At 45.7% G+C, this 13,196-nt stretch overlaps 1 protein-coding gene and 1 pseudogene across 3 annotated transcripts in view; both read right to left on the bottom strand.

The window, feature by feature from the left end:
- Positions 1-13,196, bottom strand: part of LOC147629417 (V-type proton ATPase subunit D pseudogene) — an 86,575-nt pseudogene that overhangs the window by 12,009 nt on the left and 61,370 nt on the right. Inside the window, exon 2 of one of the 2 annotated variants that reach the window (XR_015267949.1) lies at positions 2,073-2,475. The exons of the other annotated variant lie outside the window; for it this stretch is intronic. The product of XR_015267949.1 is annotated as a V-type proton ATPase subunit D pseudogene, transcript variant X1 (transcript). Of the gene's footprint in view, positions 1-2,072; positions 2,476-13,196 lie in introns of those variants that run through there. 2 annotated transcript variants of the gene reach the window in all.
- LOC147629418 (uncharacterized) lies at positions 9,026-11,735 on the bottom strand. The gene is made up of 4 exons (XM_086812908.1): positions 11,205-11,735; positions 10,065-10,922; positions 9,294-9,377; positions 9,026-9,250 (listed from the first exon to the last, which is right to left on the bottom strand). Exons 1-4 carry the CDS (start codon positions 11,733-11,735, stop codon positions 9,026-9,028), a joined length of 1,698 nt encoding a protein of 565 aa, XP_086669034.1.

Raw genomic sequence — 13,196 nt, 5'->3', positions numbered from 1 at the left:
ACCATTGGTGTGAAGCAAGGATGCCCACTTTCCCCCACACTATTTGGGTTATACATTGATGAGGTGGCTGACTTCATTACACGGGGAGGCGAAGATGGAGTTGATCTAGCAGGTACCTCAGTACATATTATGCTTTATGCTGATGATATTGTATTAGTGTCTGAGTCTCCAGGAGGCTACAGCAGCATCTACATGCACTCGATGATTTCTACACACAGAGGGGTCTTACTGTGAACCTTGGGAAAACCAAGGTTATGGTCTTTCATACATCGAGACAGGGCAGGAGTCAGCTGACATTCACTCTCGCAGAACGCCAGGTGGAGGTGGTGACCTCATACGTGTACCTAGGGGTTAACCTTCTTTGCAGCAGCCACGCGCTTCACCATGGGTTCAGCAGTCACAACTAGATTGACACGGGATATGCAGCATTGGCTATCCTAGAGAGACAGTGCCACCACGCGCATTTTCAGGAGCCCCAGACGAAGGGGTGGCTATTTGACACATTAGTCACTCCGGCACTGATGTATGGAGCAGCAGTATGGGTGCCATGCCTTGCTACCCATTGGTGGACACAGATAGAGAGACCACAGGCCCTCATGATGGCACGCATGATACGCAGCAAACCGTTAGTACCTCATGATATTATCCGAGCAGAGTTTGTTGCGCCTCCTATGATGGTAGAGGCCATATTCCAGACTATATGCCTGCTAGACAGATTCAGAGAGATGCCACAGGACAGATTGCATACAGAGCTTTTGAGGCATCTAGACAGCTGGTTGAGGCAGGAGACAGAGGATCATGGTATGCACATGTCACACATTGGTTCTCATAGGATGGCCTAGACATGGATCATCTACCACCATTCCAGTATGACAAGGATGCACCACATATCCGTCTCTCTCATAGTGAGAGGAACAGAGTATTGAGATAGGACCTATGGTAGCTCTTTACACAAGAGACATGGATATCACCTACACAGCCTCTTCCACCGAAGATGCTCTACTACAGAGATCACTTCATGAGTATCACTGATGATGGATTTATAGAGAGGCCTAGATACATGGAGGGATTTTTACCACACGGCTCCTGAGTGGCTATTGGTCAGCTTAGAGTTTCATTACATCGATTGGAGATCGAGACTGGCAGAGCAGCACGGATCCCCCGAGAGGAGAGGGTATGCAGATTGTGCAGAGAGGTGGAGGAGAGTGAGGAGCATTATGTATGCAGATGCAGAGCATATACAGTCATCAGAGAGATATATCCCATTTTATTCAGAGAGCCACATTCCCTATGCCAGATCTTTGAGGCAACAGACCAGCGCATACTGGGGAGATTCATTCTAGACATACAGCGTCACAGAGAGACATCATTACAGGCTCAGACAACTCCAGAGGGGGGACGACAGACACAGATTACTACATTTTTTCAAAGATCCATCCCACTGCCAGCCCCTACATAGCACGGAATTACTCTCCAGAGAGCAGAGACACTCAGAGCCCACAGGAGTCAGAGGACACCTGGCTTTCGGACACCACGCCTATACCAGAGAGAGATGACAGAGATCAGAGCTCAGTTTCAAGAGAGGGTGCGGAGCGACTGGCTCGCTTCAGAGCAGACCCAGGCATGTTCTTCAGGGAGCTGTGGACACCCCCTTCATTGATGTATACCATTTTATACCCCCAGTATGGTACAGGATGGAGCTAGCTAGGTTGCATATCATGATTGTATACTCCATGCATATGGCTTTGCATTCTCCTAGTAGTACAGCTCCATCCCCTCCCCCCCACTCATTGTACTTATTGCACACCCAGATTCAGCTTTTTAGTTCAGTACTTTTTCATTTTGTTGGGATGACAGAGGATACCCCACACAGGTACACTGATTTGTCTCATAGGCCGAGCTCGGTCTTTTGGAAGACGTTAATAAAATCTTTCTTTCTTTCTCTCTCTCTCTCTCTCTCTCTCTCTCTCTCATGCATCCACACACACCCCAACTTTCTGCATTGAGCCTCAAACTGCTTTAAGAATGCAAGACATCAAACAATGTGCAAGAAACAGTGGCAACGTTGGTTACATGCTTCAAAATGGGTGCTGCACATTATTTGAAGTCTACAAAGAAAACACTAATGCGGGCAGAGCACCACACTGCAGGCTATCTAAGTAAAGGAAAAGAATATCAACAATGAAGCATATTCAAGGCTTCCAAATTTGTTTGGACTTTACAGGCACCTTTTATTGTGACCTACCGAGTCCTAGTACTGATTACAGCAAAGATTACATCCCTTTCGAAATTTGCATCTGAATCATTGCGAGACTTATTTTCTTGCTGTAGTATGAGAGAACAATCCTTACTACTCATTGCATGCTTATTTCTGGCATTTCCACAATGCTGCCCGTATGTAGAAAATGCAGCACACTCCTGCATTCTAAAAATGCCATCCTCTTACTTTTCCAAAAAAGGCAGTCATCTCTATACCTGCAAACATATTCTCAAGATTTTAGAATTGAAATAAAAATATCTTAAGCCCAAAAAGGGCTTTCTTGTGACATCTATGTATATGTCATCTCCTAGGATCCCTCTTTCAGATTAAAATTTGTAATAGAGCATCTAGAACAGCAGCAAGAAAGATATTTCCTTGTTTTGAGTACGAGTCATATCGAAGGCTTCAAGAATGCTCTCAATGTCTTGTGGTCATTTGAAACTGGCTTGTGCCTTACAAGAGGGCAAGGAGTTATGAGGCTTGCTTCTTCTACGAGAGCAAGATTGACTTGTGCCTTGCAAGAGTGTAAAAGTGGAGACTTGCTCATCATTGGAGAGCAAGTTTGTTGTGTGCTTTGCAGCTCAACAATGGGGAAGCAACTTAATCTTTGAAGCAGCTTAACTCGACATCATCACTTACATCACCCACTTAACCGGATCCTTTATATCAATTTATCCTAGTCGCACCCCTTTGTAGCATCTGTCAAAGGATTGGTCTGTCAAGCATAATGCTCCACAAAACGCCGATAAAAGACTGTAATCTGAAAAATCCATGAAGCTCGTGTACATTTTCCAGTATGGACCACAAAATAATAGCATCAAACTTCTCGGATCAATCGAGAGTCCATCCTGGGAGTGAAAAATTGTCATCCGAGGAATCAACCTCAAGGCCGTCTCCACATGTTTCCCATGCTCACCTTTAAATCCAAGATACCATCCAAGAAAACAATAATCAAAGTGTCATGTGGGTTTGCGTTTTAGGGTTTGAAGGCCAAAATTAGGGTTTTCATATTTTGCATGAGTTCAGCCCTAGCAACAATGGTTTCAGCCTTAGATTCAATGTGGAAAGTGAAAAAACCAAATTAGGGTTTCCATTTATAGGGTTTCAACCCATTTTTGCATGTAGCATAGAGTAGGATCTGCAAAAGACAAAGCCTAGGTCTAACCTAGGTAGGAAAAGGCTTCTTTTGGACACACTCTCACATCAATCCACAATGGAAAGCCTTGAAGGCACAAAGGAAAGACATGGTAAGGAAGAGAGGCTTTGTTGGAGAAGGTTCAACACAAAGCAGCACCATGGCTCCTTTAGACGAGATCTTGGAGGCTTGTGCATCCTGCCACTTGGTACAATCTTTCTTAGCATGCTCCACGGTGTGAGAAAAGAAACATCGGTTCTCCCCCATACCGCGTTGGCTCGTTTGGTTGGAGATATCTACTAGTAATGCCCTTCTTGGCCTTTTCCTCAGGTGTCTTTTTATTGAATTCCCTATCTTTTTCTTGTCTTTTGAGGTGCTTTGGGAATCTTTCATTGTATCTTTGCTATTCTGAGCTCCTTCCCCGACTAGGATAATGACTGTTTTTGTGGTTTGGAGCTAGCCTGAATCTACTTGGGCTTACCTCTGTCCAACATCATTTCCTGATTCTAAGCGAGAGAAAGAGCCTTGTCATATACGACTGGCTCAAAATTACGCATGGTGAACCTCATGTTAGCATCCAACACCCTAATGAACTCTTTCAATTTATCCTCCTCGGATATCCCCAACTGTTGCGCTGACATGATAACCCTATTAAAGTATGTCAGTACTAGAGACCCATTTTAAGAGAGTCTGTAGCTCTCATCCTCAAGGTTATGCATCGGGGAGGAAAAAACCATTTTTTGAGGTCGGACACGAAGGTGTCCTTTGCATATTGAGGAGCCCATGCGATCGGGTCTACATGTAGACTAAAACAATGTTACCGCCAGGTAATCGAAGAGGTGGCGTGCTTGCATGTGGACTCGGTCTTGAGGATCTGAAAGCTCGGCCAAAGGAACGTACACCACAAATTGATGAATAAATTGCATAACTGCAACATGATCACACTAACCATCATACTTAGTAAAATTTGGTCGAGCTCCTTGATGGTGGTGGTTGGGCCGCCAGAGGAACTCGAACCTTGTTGCGCAAAGGTAGAGAGAATTGATACCATGTTTGCTTGCATAGATGCTATCAAAAATGCTGGTTCTGGAGTTGCATGGTGTCTCATTCAAGCCTTTGTTGGTGTTCTCGCGATGCTTGGAATGCCCATTGTTGGTCTTCTTCAAACCTTTGTTTGCGTCCTCAATCCTTCGTTCATCATCACGTCGGGCTTCCTACTTCTTCGTTTTGCCTTTGTTCCTCCATGATGAGGAACAATCTTTCAAGTTTTGAGAGTTCTTTTGACTTTTCAACTGCTTCCTTGGCTTATTCAACGTCTTTAGCTTTTTTTTCTTTGGCTTTTTCAACTTCTTTAGCCTCAATTTGTTGCCTGAGCAATCTGTTTTGTTCTAAGATTACTTTGACGAAATCTTTGCACCACAGTTTCACTTTTGGGTAGCTAAGTTGGATCACAACTTTTAGTTTTGATACCAATGTAGCATGACCGTCGTAACGTGCAACAAAGCCTTCTTTAAACCTGCGAGTTTATGCAGTCCACTTTACTTTAAGAGAGAAGAGTGGAGAGAGAGAGAAGATGATAGTCAACACTAGATTGGGTGTCCCAATTACCCACTGAAAGCCTTAGCTTGTATTCCTTTAGAGAACTTTGTACAATGATAATGAATGGTGACTAAGGACTGCCCAACGCTGTCCATGCGGTTTATATGCTGGCCGACATGCTGATTATGATGTCTATGCTGGCCCCCCGACATGCTGTTTAGGAGTGGCATATGGTGCTGGTACCACCATCATGGGGTGTCTAGCAACCCCCATCATGGGGTGCCTTACAAATTGGCCCATGTGCACATGCCTATTTAATGCTTCTATGTCTCTCTCTCTCTTCTCTCTACGTCTTTGTTGGTGACTTGCATCAAGGTGAATATTCAGTTACTTACGGCTGAAAGAAGACACAGAGCTTCCGTGCATGTGATAAAGTGTCCATGCTCGTCCATAATGTGCTGTCTATCTGCCACCAAATCCTCATCTCAAGGGCACATACAACCACAAAATGGTTGGTGTGAGACGATAAGGACCCCCATCACCTCTAAGGAGCAGCTGAAATTATCCTGGAAAGTCAACATGTGCTACTTGTGGTAAACCACGCTCGCATGATCATACAACCATGGGTGGCCAAGAATAATATTCACCCAATCCAAAGGTGCCACCTTCTTCATCCGACGTCCAGAAAACTCCCCAAAAGCCAACAAGGCATCCTCCAAGGTCTCCGCAACCCAAATCTGGTTCAACTTCTTTCACTTGCCCTCATGGCGATGTGTTACGACACTGTGTTTTTCTCTGGACAAAAAGCAGATGGGCACGGGCACGGGATCGACAATGTGAAAGGCATTAGCTTGGAATCAAGAAAAGAAACCCATGTGTGGCTAGCCCAAGTGTGAAGGGGACAAAAGGTTTTTAAGAAAGGGACAAAAGGATTTTTAAGTTTATAAGGTTTTTAAAACCTTTGATGACTTAAAAATATTATTATTTATTGGAAGCATGCGTTTTTGCTATCCGCTTTTGTTTTTTTTTTTTGGAGAAAGTGAATCGCCTCTTTATAAAGCGAAGGGTGGCGGAGCTGAAGGACGGCAGGTCGCCGTGTGGAGTTGTGGTGTGGTCGTGGTGTGGTACAGGCGGGCATTGCTACGCGAATGAGCTACAGTCATGCAGGCGCTGCTGCGCACATGAGCTACAGCCAGGCGGGCTGCAGACAGCAAAGGGCGCCAGACGGGCTACGCGTGTGGGCTACAGCTAGTGGGCTACAGCTAGATGGGAGACTCTCGGCGACCAGGCGGGCAGCAACGGGCAGCCAAGCGGGCTGTTGGGGGTAAAGGCCCATTTATGCCTAGACCCCTATGACACCCTTATGTGTGTACACACTCGTACTTAGGGTTTTGTACCTTTCTAATATAAAACATGAGGGGTTGTGGTGTGTACCTTACCACTCTCATTTTTAAACACCCACCATTGTGTGTTCTTGCTGTCACTCTCTCTCGCGCTCACTCCCTTCTACTCTCACATGTGGTATCAGAGCTTTGGCTCCGTGTGAGATCCTCTCCCACCCTCGCATCCTCTCCGTCTCTCGGTCGCCTCTTTCGCTCGCGGATACTTTCCTTGCGTGGATTTCTTCCGTTCAAGGTTCTTTCAGCCTGCGAGCTTCTGGCCTCCGTCGACGTCCCGAACCTTCTCCGACGCTGCCCTCGTGTTTGGATAGTTGTTTGCCGCTGATTTCACACTCCGTTGAGCTCTTTTCGCAGCCGCGAGCTGCCCGAACTCTTTCTCGAAGTGCTGGAACTATTTTGGTACTATTTTGGGTTTCTTTTCTCGCGTGTGAGCTACCCCTCGGTGTTCTTGGAGTAGGCCAGCTCTATTTTGGTCTCTCCTCACCATTTTCGGCGGTTCTTTGCTCGTGGGAAGGCCCGAGTGCCTCTTTCTCGGCGGACATTCTATTCTCTACCGTGCTCACCTTGAGCCTATTTTACTCGAGGTATTTCTTTCTATGACTCCCTCTGTGACTATAGTCGGTCGGGGCGTCGTGGTTCGCAGGTACATCGTCACTTTGGCAGTGGATTGTGCGGCCTTTGTGCTACATTTGGCGGTTGAAACAAAGGGCTTTTGCCTTTTGGAGGTTTACATGCTTTTGGCGCACTTGACATGCTGTAATTGGTGCCCGGGAATGCATTTGGAGTGACATTGCAGTCACAAATCAAAGGGCTTTCTGGAAATTTTGCTTCAGAAGTGTTGGTGGAGTTTATGCTTGCTGGAATCTTCCCAAATCCCTCTATTTTTGAGGTGAAATCAAAAGGCTTTTGGCCAATTTCGTTTCAGAACTGTGTAACTCAGTTGGGGGGGAAGATATACAGCCTTGGAAGCTCTGTTGAGCTTGGAAAATTTGGGGAAAGTGCCAAAAATCAGGCCCGAACTGTAATTTTCTTTTTTTTTGACAGTTTTAGGTCAGGTTTGACCAAGTTTGACTGTCCAGAAGTGGAAAAATCAGACCTGATCTGTTCATTACTGTTTGAGGACAGTTTTGGGACAGTTTTGACATCTCTTTGTTGAGGAAAAGTGAAGAAAAACAGTAAAATACAGGCTGGACAGAAATTCCAGCAAGGTGTTTTGTGGATGCAAAGTGGTTTTTGACAGATCACGTTAAGTGGGAGTGCTTCTGCTCAGGGAGTACTATTTTGCGAGACTTTTTTGCAAGAGTCTTCTTTCAACTAAAGCAATGGCTTCATCCTCCCAAGTTGAGAGTTCTCAAGGCGGGAGCTACACCATTGAAAAGTTGGAGGGCCAGGTGAACTTCAACTATTGGAAGGAGCAAATATATGGTGTGTTGGTCATCAAAAAGCTTATCAAGCCAATCAGGCTACAAGGCGTTCAACCCGATGACAAGTATACAATTTTGTTGTCCGTGTCAAAGAATGTCTACTTCAATGTGGCAGGTGAGACTACCGCGTGGGGAGTTTGGCAAAAGCTGAGCACTCTTTATGCAAAGGAAAGTGCAAGCAGCAGGGTGTACTTGATGAAAAAGATCTTTGAAATGAAGATGAAAGAGGGTACACCAATGGGAACTCATCTCAATGAGTTCAACAGCCTTGTGAGCAAACTTATTGCTCAAAAGATGAACATTGATGAGGATATGAAGGCTGTTCTATTGCTTTGCACACTTCCCGAAAGTTGGGATACTTTCAAGACAGCAGTGAGTAACAGTGCTCCTGCTTGTACAGGCTTGTCATACACTCATGTGGAGAGTTCTCTTCTCACCACTAAGGAGATGAACCGAAGGAACAATCAAAGTGGCAAAGCCTCTAGTGCTTTGAATGCACGTGGGAGATCTCAATCAAGGGGAAGAGGCAACAATGGTAAGTCAAGGAGCAAGTCCCGCTCAAAGAAAGATATGGAATGCTTTTATTGTGGCAAAAAGGTGTTGGGGTAAAGGCATTATGCCCACCCTTATAGTGTGTACTAGCCCATAAGTTATAGTACATAGTACACTTAGTACTTTTAATGTACTAAGTGCACTATGTGTACTAGTGCAAATATACATGTGTGATAGGGGAGTCACACACTCACACATTGAGTTGACTTATCCCCACAACTCTCTCTCTCTCTCTCCTTCTTCTCTCTGTGTATGTCTCCCACATGAAACCCTAATTCTTCTCCCATTCAACTAGTATCAGACCTGCGTGTACTGTACGGACCTGCGTGCTGCATCAGAACTGGTCGCCTGTGTGTGCTGCGTGGGCAGAATCTTGTGTAGGTGCTAAGGCACATGTGAAGCTGCTGTGTGCAGAACAGGGCAAACCAACCAAGGGCAGCGCTGTTCATAGGCGCTACAGGTGCTCACGGGCTTCCCTCTTGGCTGCCAATTGCAGCGCTACACAAGGAGGTCACGCTAAGCAGAAGTGCAGCAGGAGCGACTGCAGCGACTCGCGCTGAGTGGGTTCTGCTTTGTGCGAATAGAGGTCGCCTATGCGCAAAACATCGAGCCGTAGTCGCCTACGAGCGAACTGTCGAAGCCAGGCTGGGCGAGCACAACCCGCCACCACTAGGCGAAGGAGGCGGCAACAAACACGGCCTGGCCACAAGGCGTATCAATGCACATCACGCCCGCCCAAGCGCAGGGTGTCGGCGAACACGTAAAAGCACCCCGTCAACTGGCGCTGGCGTGACTTCGACTCCGTGCCAACCTCATCGCAGAGGACTGCATCTACGAAGACCTTGTCGTGCGCAAAGGTGAAGCGCTTGAAAGTGCGCATCATTGAAGAGCCACGCACGCAACCCCCTTCCAGAACGAAGGTCACCTTGTACGCCTTCACCTGTCCGACTACAAAGGTCTGCACGAATACAACTGCCGAGCACCTCCATTGGCTCAGTCTTTTGCAGTACGCCTGAGGAGTCCTTCACTTGCACAGCAGCAGCAACATCAGCATGACTCCTCCCTTTCTGCAACATTAATCAGAAATTTCAGAGGTACATGCTTCAACTTTTTTTTTGGGATTTGCAATTGAGCAAGTACAATCATCAATTGAGCAGGTACAATCATCAATTGAGCAGGTACAGGTGCCAAATTGCTCAAATTTTGAGCAAAATTGGCAAAATTGGGTGACATTGGTCACAATCAGAGTCAATTTGCAGGAAATTGGATGTCGAAATTTGGGGCTTTTGATGTAATTGTGCCATTGGGCATTCATACATGCTGTATGATGTGAGAAATCTCACATTCGGGCCAAAATTGCAGAAAATTGGAGTGCAGATCGAGGGGCTTTTGTGCCGATTGGGTTGATTTGCATGCAGGCACTGGCATTTGATGCTTTGGGCAATGTGTTGATGCCTGCCAAGCTAAGTTGCAGGAAACGTTTCCTGGTAGGAAATGGCAAGACCCAGGAAACATTTAGAAACGCCAAACTCAATTACTAGGAAACGTCGGGGGTAGGCTCAAGTTTAAGGTAAAAAAACAGAAGTACAAATATATCTTTTTACAAAAAAATTAAAGTACATGTACAAATTCAATTATTGATCGGTAAGCACCATTAAAAGATGAAAAACAAAGCAAAACAATGGAAGACCATCATGGCTGAATTTCATTAATCAATCATTCTACAAGATAGAACTTGTTTACATGGGAAGTACACCTTCATCTTCAAACTGATCCTCAAAACACTCATATATAGAATCCTCCTCTAATACATCCCATGCCTGGCATGGACCTGAAGAATACGAGGGCTCTTTCCGTGATATGAGCCTAAGATTACTGTGCACAAAGACCAAGTCATCTGCCTTCGTATGACCCAGCCGGTTCCGCTTCATGGAATGTATGAAGCCATAGGTGGACCAATTTCTCTCACATGCTGAAGCGCTAGATACTTGAGATAAGACACGAATAGCCAATCTCTGTAACATAGGAGTACCTGTACCATAGTTCTCCCACCATGCAATAGGAGAAAGCTTTTGGATGTCCGCTAAAGCTGAAGACTTTGCAAAATCCCCCTGTAGTCCAATGTACTGTGACAATTGTGCTTTGTACTCTGTCTTCTCATCTTCATCTTTGCCCACCCTATCCAACGTCTTTCTCCACCCTGTCATCACATCCTTGTCCTTGTATGGTCGCTTCATAAACCACATTGGGTTGAGGACATAAGCTGTTGCATGAAGAGGAGAATGAAGCATTTCCCAACGCTCTTGTGCAAGTACCCGAATCTCCACGTACTCGTCGTTGCCATCTATGTATTCTTTCAATATCTCCTTGATTTTCTCTAGCATCTGATCAATGCCCTCATAAACCGTACCCATGACCGGTTCATCTCTATCCACCATACGAAGCATTGCCATGACCGGCCACAAGACCTTGACATACTTCTCTATGTCCTCCCAAAAAGGAGTAGACAAGAGTTGCATCTCTATGTGCAAAGCATACTCGTTTCTCTTCCATGCATCCCACTCCTCGCTTGTGACCAGCTGCTTCAAGGGACTCTTCACCTTCACCAATCTCTGCAACATCATGAAGTTTGAAGCAAATCGAGTATCACCTGGCCTAATGAGCTTGAGCTTGGAGTGTTTGCTGAACATGGCCCTTGTTGCATCATGATTCGAAATGAACTGCTAGACTTCTTTGCCTTGGGTGATAGCTCGATCCATCCACTCGATTAGGACCAAGTCCTTCAGTAGAAGATTCAAGCAATGAGTTGCACATGGTGTCCAAAAAATATGGGGATATGCTTGCTCCACCAAGTGACCTGCAAGCTTGCAATTGGCAGCACTATCCGTAATTACTTGCACCACATTGTCCGCACCGACCTCCCTAATGATGTCCAAAAGAGCTTCTGCAATAAACTCCCCTGTTTTTTGGCTCCCGGATGTATCAATGGATCTCTTGAATACCACACCTCGAGCACTGGAGACAATAAAATTAATCAAGGGCCTCTTTGCGGTGTTTGTCCATCCATCAGACACAATGGAGCACCCAAAGTGTGGCCATGAAGCCTCTACCCCCGAGAGACGACTGCAAACCCTGTCTTTTTCCTTGTCCAAGAGTGTGGTGCGAAGCTTCTCATAGTTTGGGGCTTTGTAACCCTTACCAAAAGACGCTATTGCACCCACCATGTCATGAAAATAAGGAGACCGTGCATAATAAAACGGCATACCACATGCATAAAAGCATCGAGCAACGGCCTCATCTACTTCCTCTCGAGATGCATTCTTGAACATACCTTCCACGGACGGTTGCATTGTAGGCTTCTTGTTGACTAGATTGTTGCCAGTCTTTTGCTTCTTGATAGCGCTCTCATGGTCTTCTCGAGCCATGTTTGCTCGATTTTCAGTCGACACCTTGCAGCACACTTGGATGCCTTGGTTCTTGATGCCGAGTAAATGGGCCCGTACTCGTGGATAGGAGCCTGCAAAATTTGTTTTGCAAAAAGAACATTCCCATTTCTTGCTGCCCCCCTTTCCGAATGCTGCATTCTCAGTCACATACTTCCACAATGGCTCGGGAGCATGAGGTGCTTTAGGCTTGAAGGGCGTGATTAGGGGGACCACAGAAGAAGAAGAAGAGAACATGGTTGAAATTGGAAGTTAGCAAAAAAGAGGGGCTCTTCTCCTTCTAAGCCTGCAAGTTTGCTCCAATTGAAGCTGTTTCGAACAAAGCCACTCAGGGACAGAAACTGAATTGATGCATTTGCATTTTAAGGCTCTATGGCGAATAGCATCTGCGAGAGTAAGGTGGTATTTAGAATCAAGGGGACATTTGTAAGGCTCGAAAATGATCCTTCTTGGCGCACAGTTAAAGCAAATGCAAGGAGGTTGGGGTGCACAGTTTAAGCAAAGGCAAGGGGGCTCCTCCTGTGCTTGCATGAAAAGGGGTGAGAAGGGGGGAAAGAGAGAGAGAGAGGGGGAAGGAGAGAGAGCTGTGTGCGCCTAAGTTTCTCACAGAGAGCTAACTACGTTGCAGGCAGAGCTAACTTTTTTTTTTTCTAATTTTATTAAAACGGTGCTTTTTAAAAAAAACCCACAAACGGGCTTTTTAAAAAAACGGGCTCCTCGTTTTCATTAACTCTGGCGTGGAATGCTCTGGCGCACTGTGGGCTTGTGGGTTCATTAACTCTGCGCAGAGTCTATGCAGGGAGGCGAATCGACTTTTATTAATATTGGGCCCCGTTCGTTTTTTTTTAAATTCGCAGCAATTCTATTCGCTTTTTGGCCTGCCACGTGTCTTATAAATAGAACACTAAAATCAAACGTTTCCCAGCCGTTTCCCCCTATAGGAAACGACTGGCAGGTGGGGAAACGTGGAAACAACGTTTCCACGCCTTCATCCCACGTTTCCTGCAACGAAGCTGTCAAGCACTCAATGTGCCTGTAAATCAAGGGGCTTTTATGTAATGGATGTATATGTGGTCAGGGGGAAGCACTGTGAAGACTCTGGATGCCTTCATGTGCGTTAATGTACCATGTATGATCAGAAATTGATCTTAAATCAAGGGGCTTTTCAAGATGTTATGCTTGTTGAGCTTGGCAAAGCAGCAAGCAAGACTTTTATGCCTTGAATCCTCATAAATCCACTTGCAGTCAAGGGGCTTTTGCCCAATTTCTGTTCGGGACTGTTGTATGCAGTGGTGGGGACCGTAAAAGTCTGATTTTCACTCATTTGGACAGCCAGGAGAGCATTTATTGTTGCTGTACTTGCTGGTACAGATTTGGTACAACTTTGTGCAAGTTTTGGCATGGCTGTACATTGATTTGAGTGAGGAAAAGGTTCATTTTCAG

This window comes from Cibotium barometz, chromosome 18 (assembly GCF_041138505.1).
Source record: "Cibotium barometz isolate CiBa-2024 chromosome 18, ASM4113850v1, whole genome shotgun sequence".
NCBI classification, from domain to species: Eukaryota; Viridiplantae; Streptophyta; class Polypodiopsida; order Cyatheales; family Cibotiaceae; genus Cibotium; species Cibotium barometz.
This window is presented reverse-complemented; position numbering and strand designations above follow the sequence as displayed.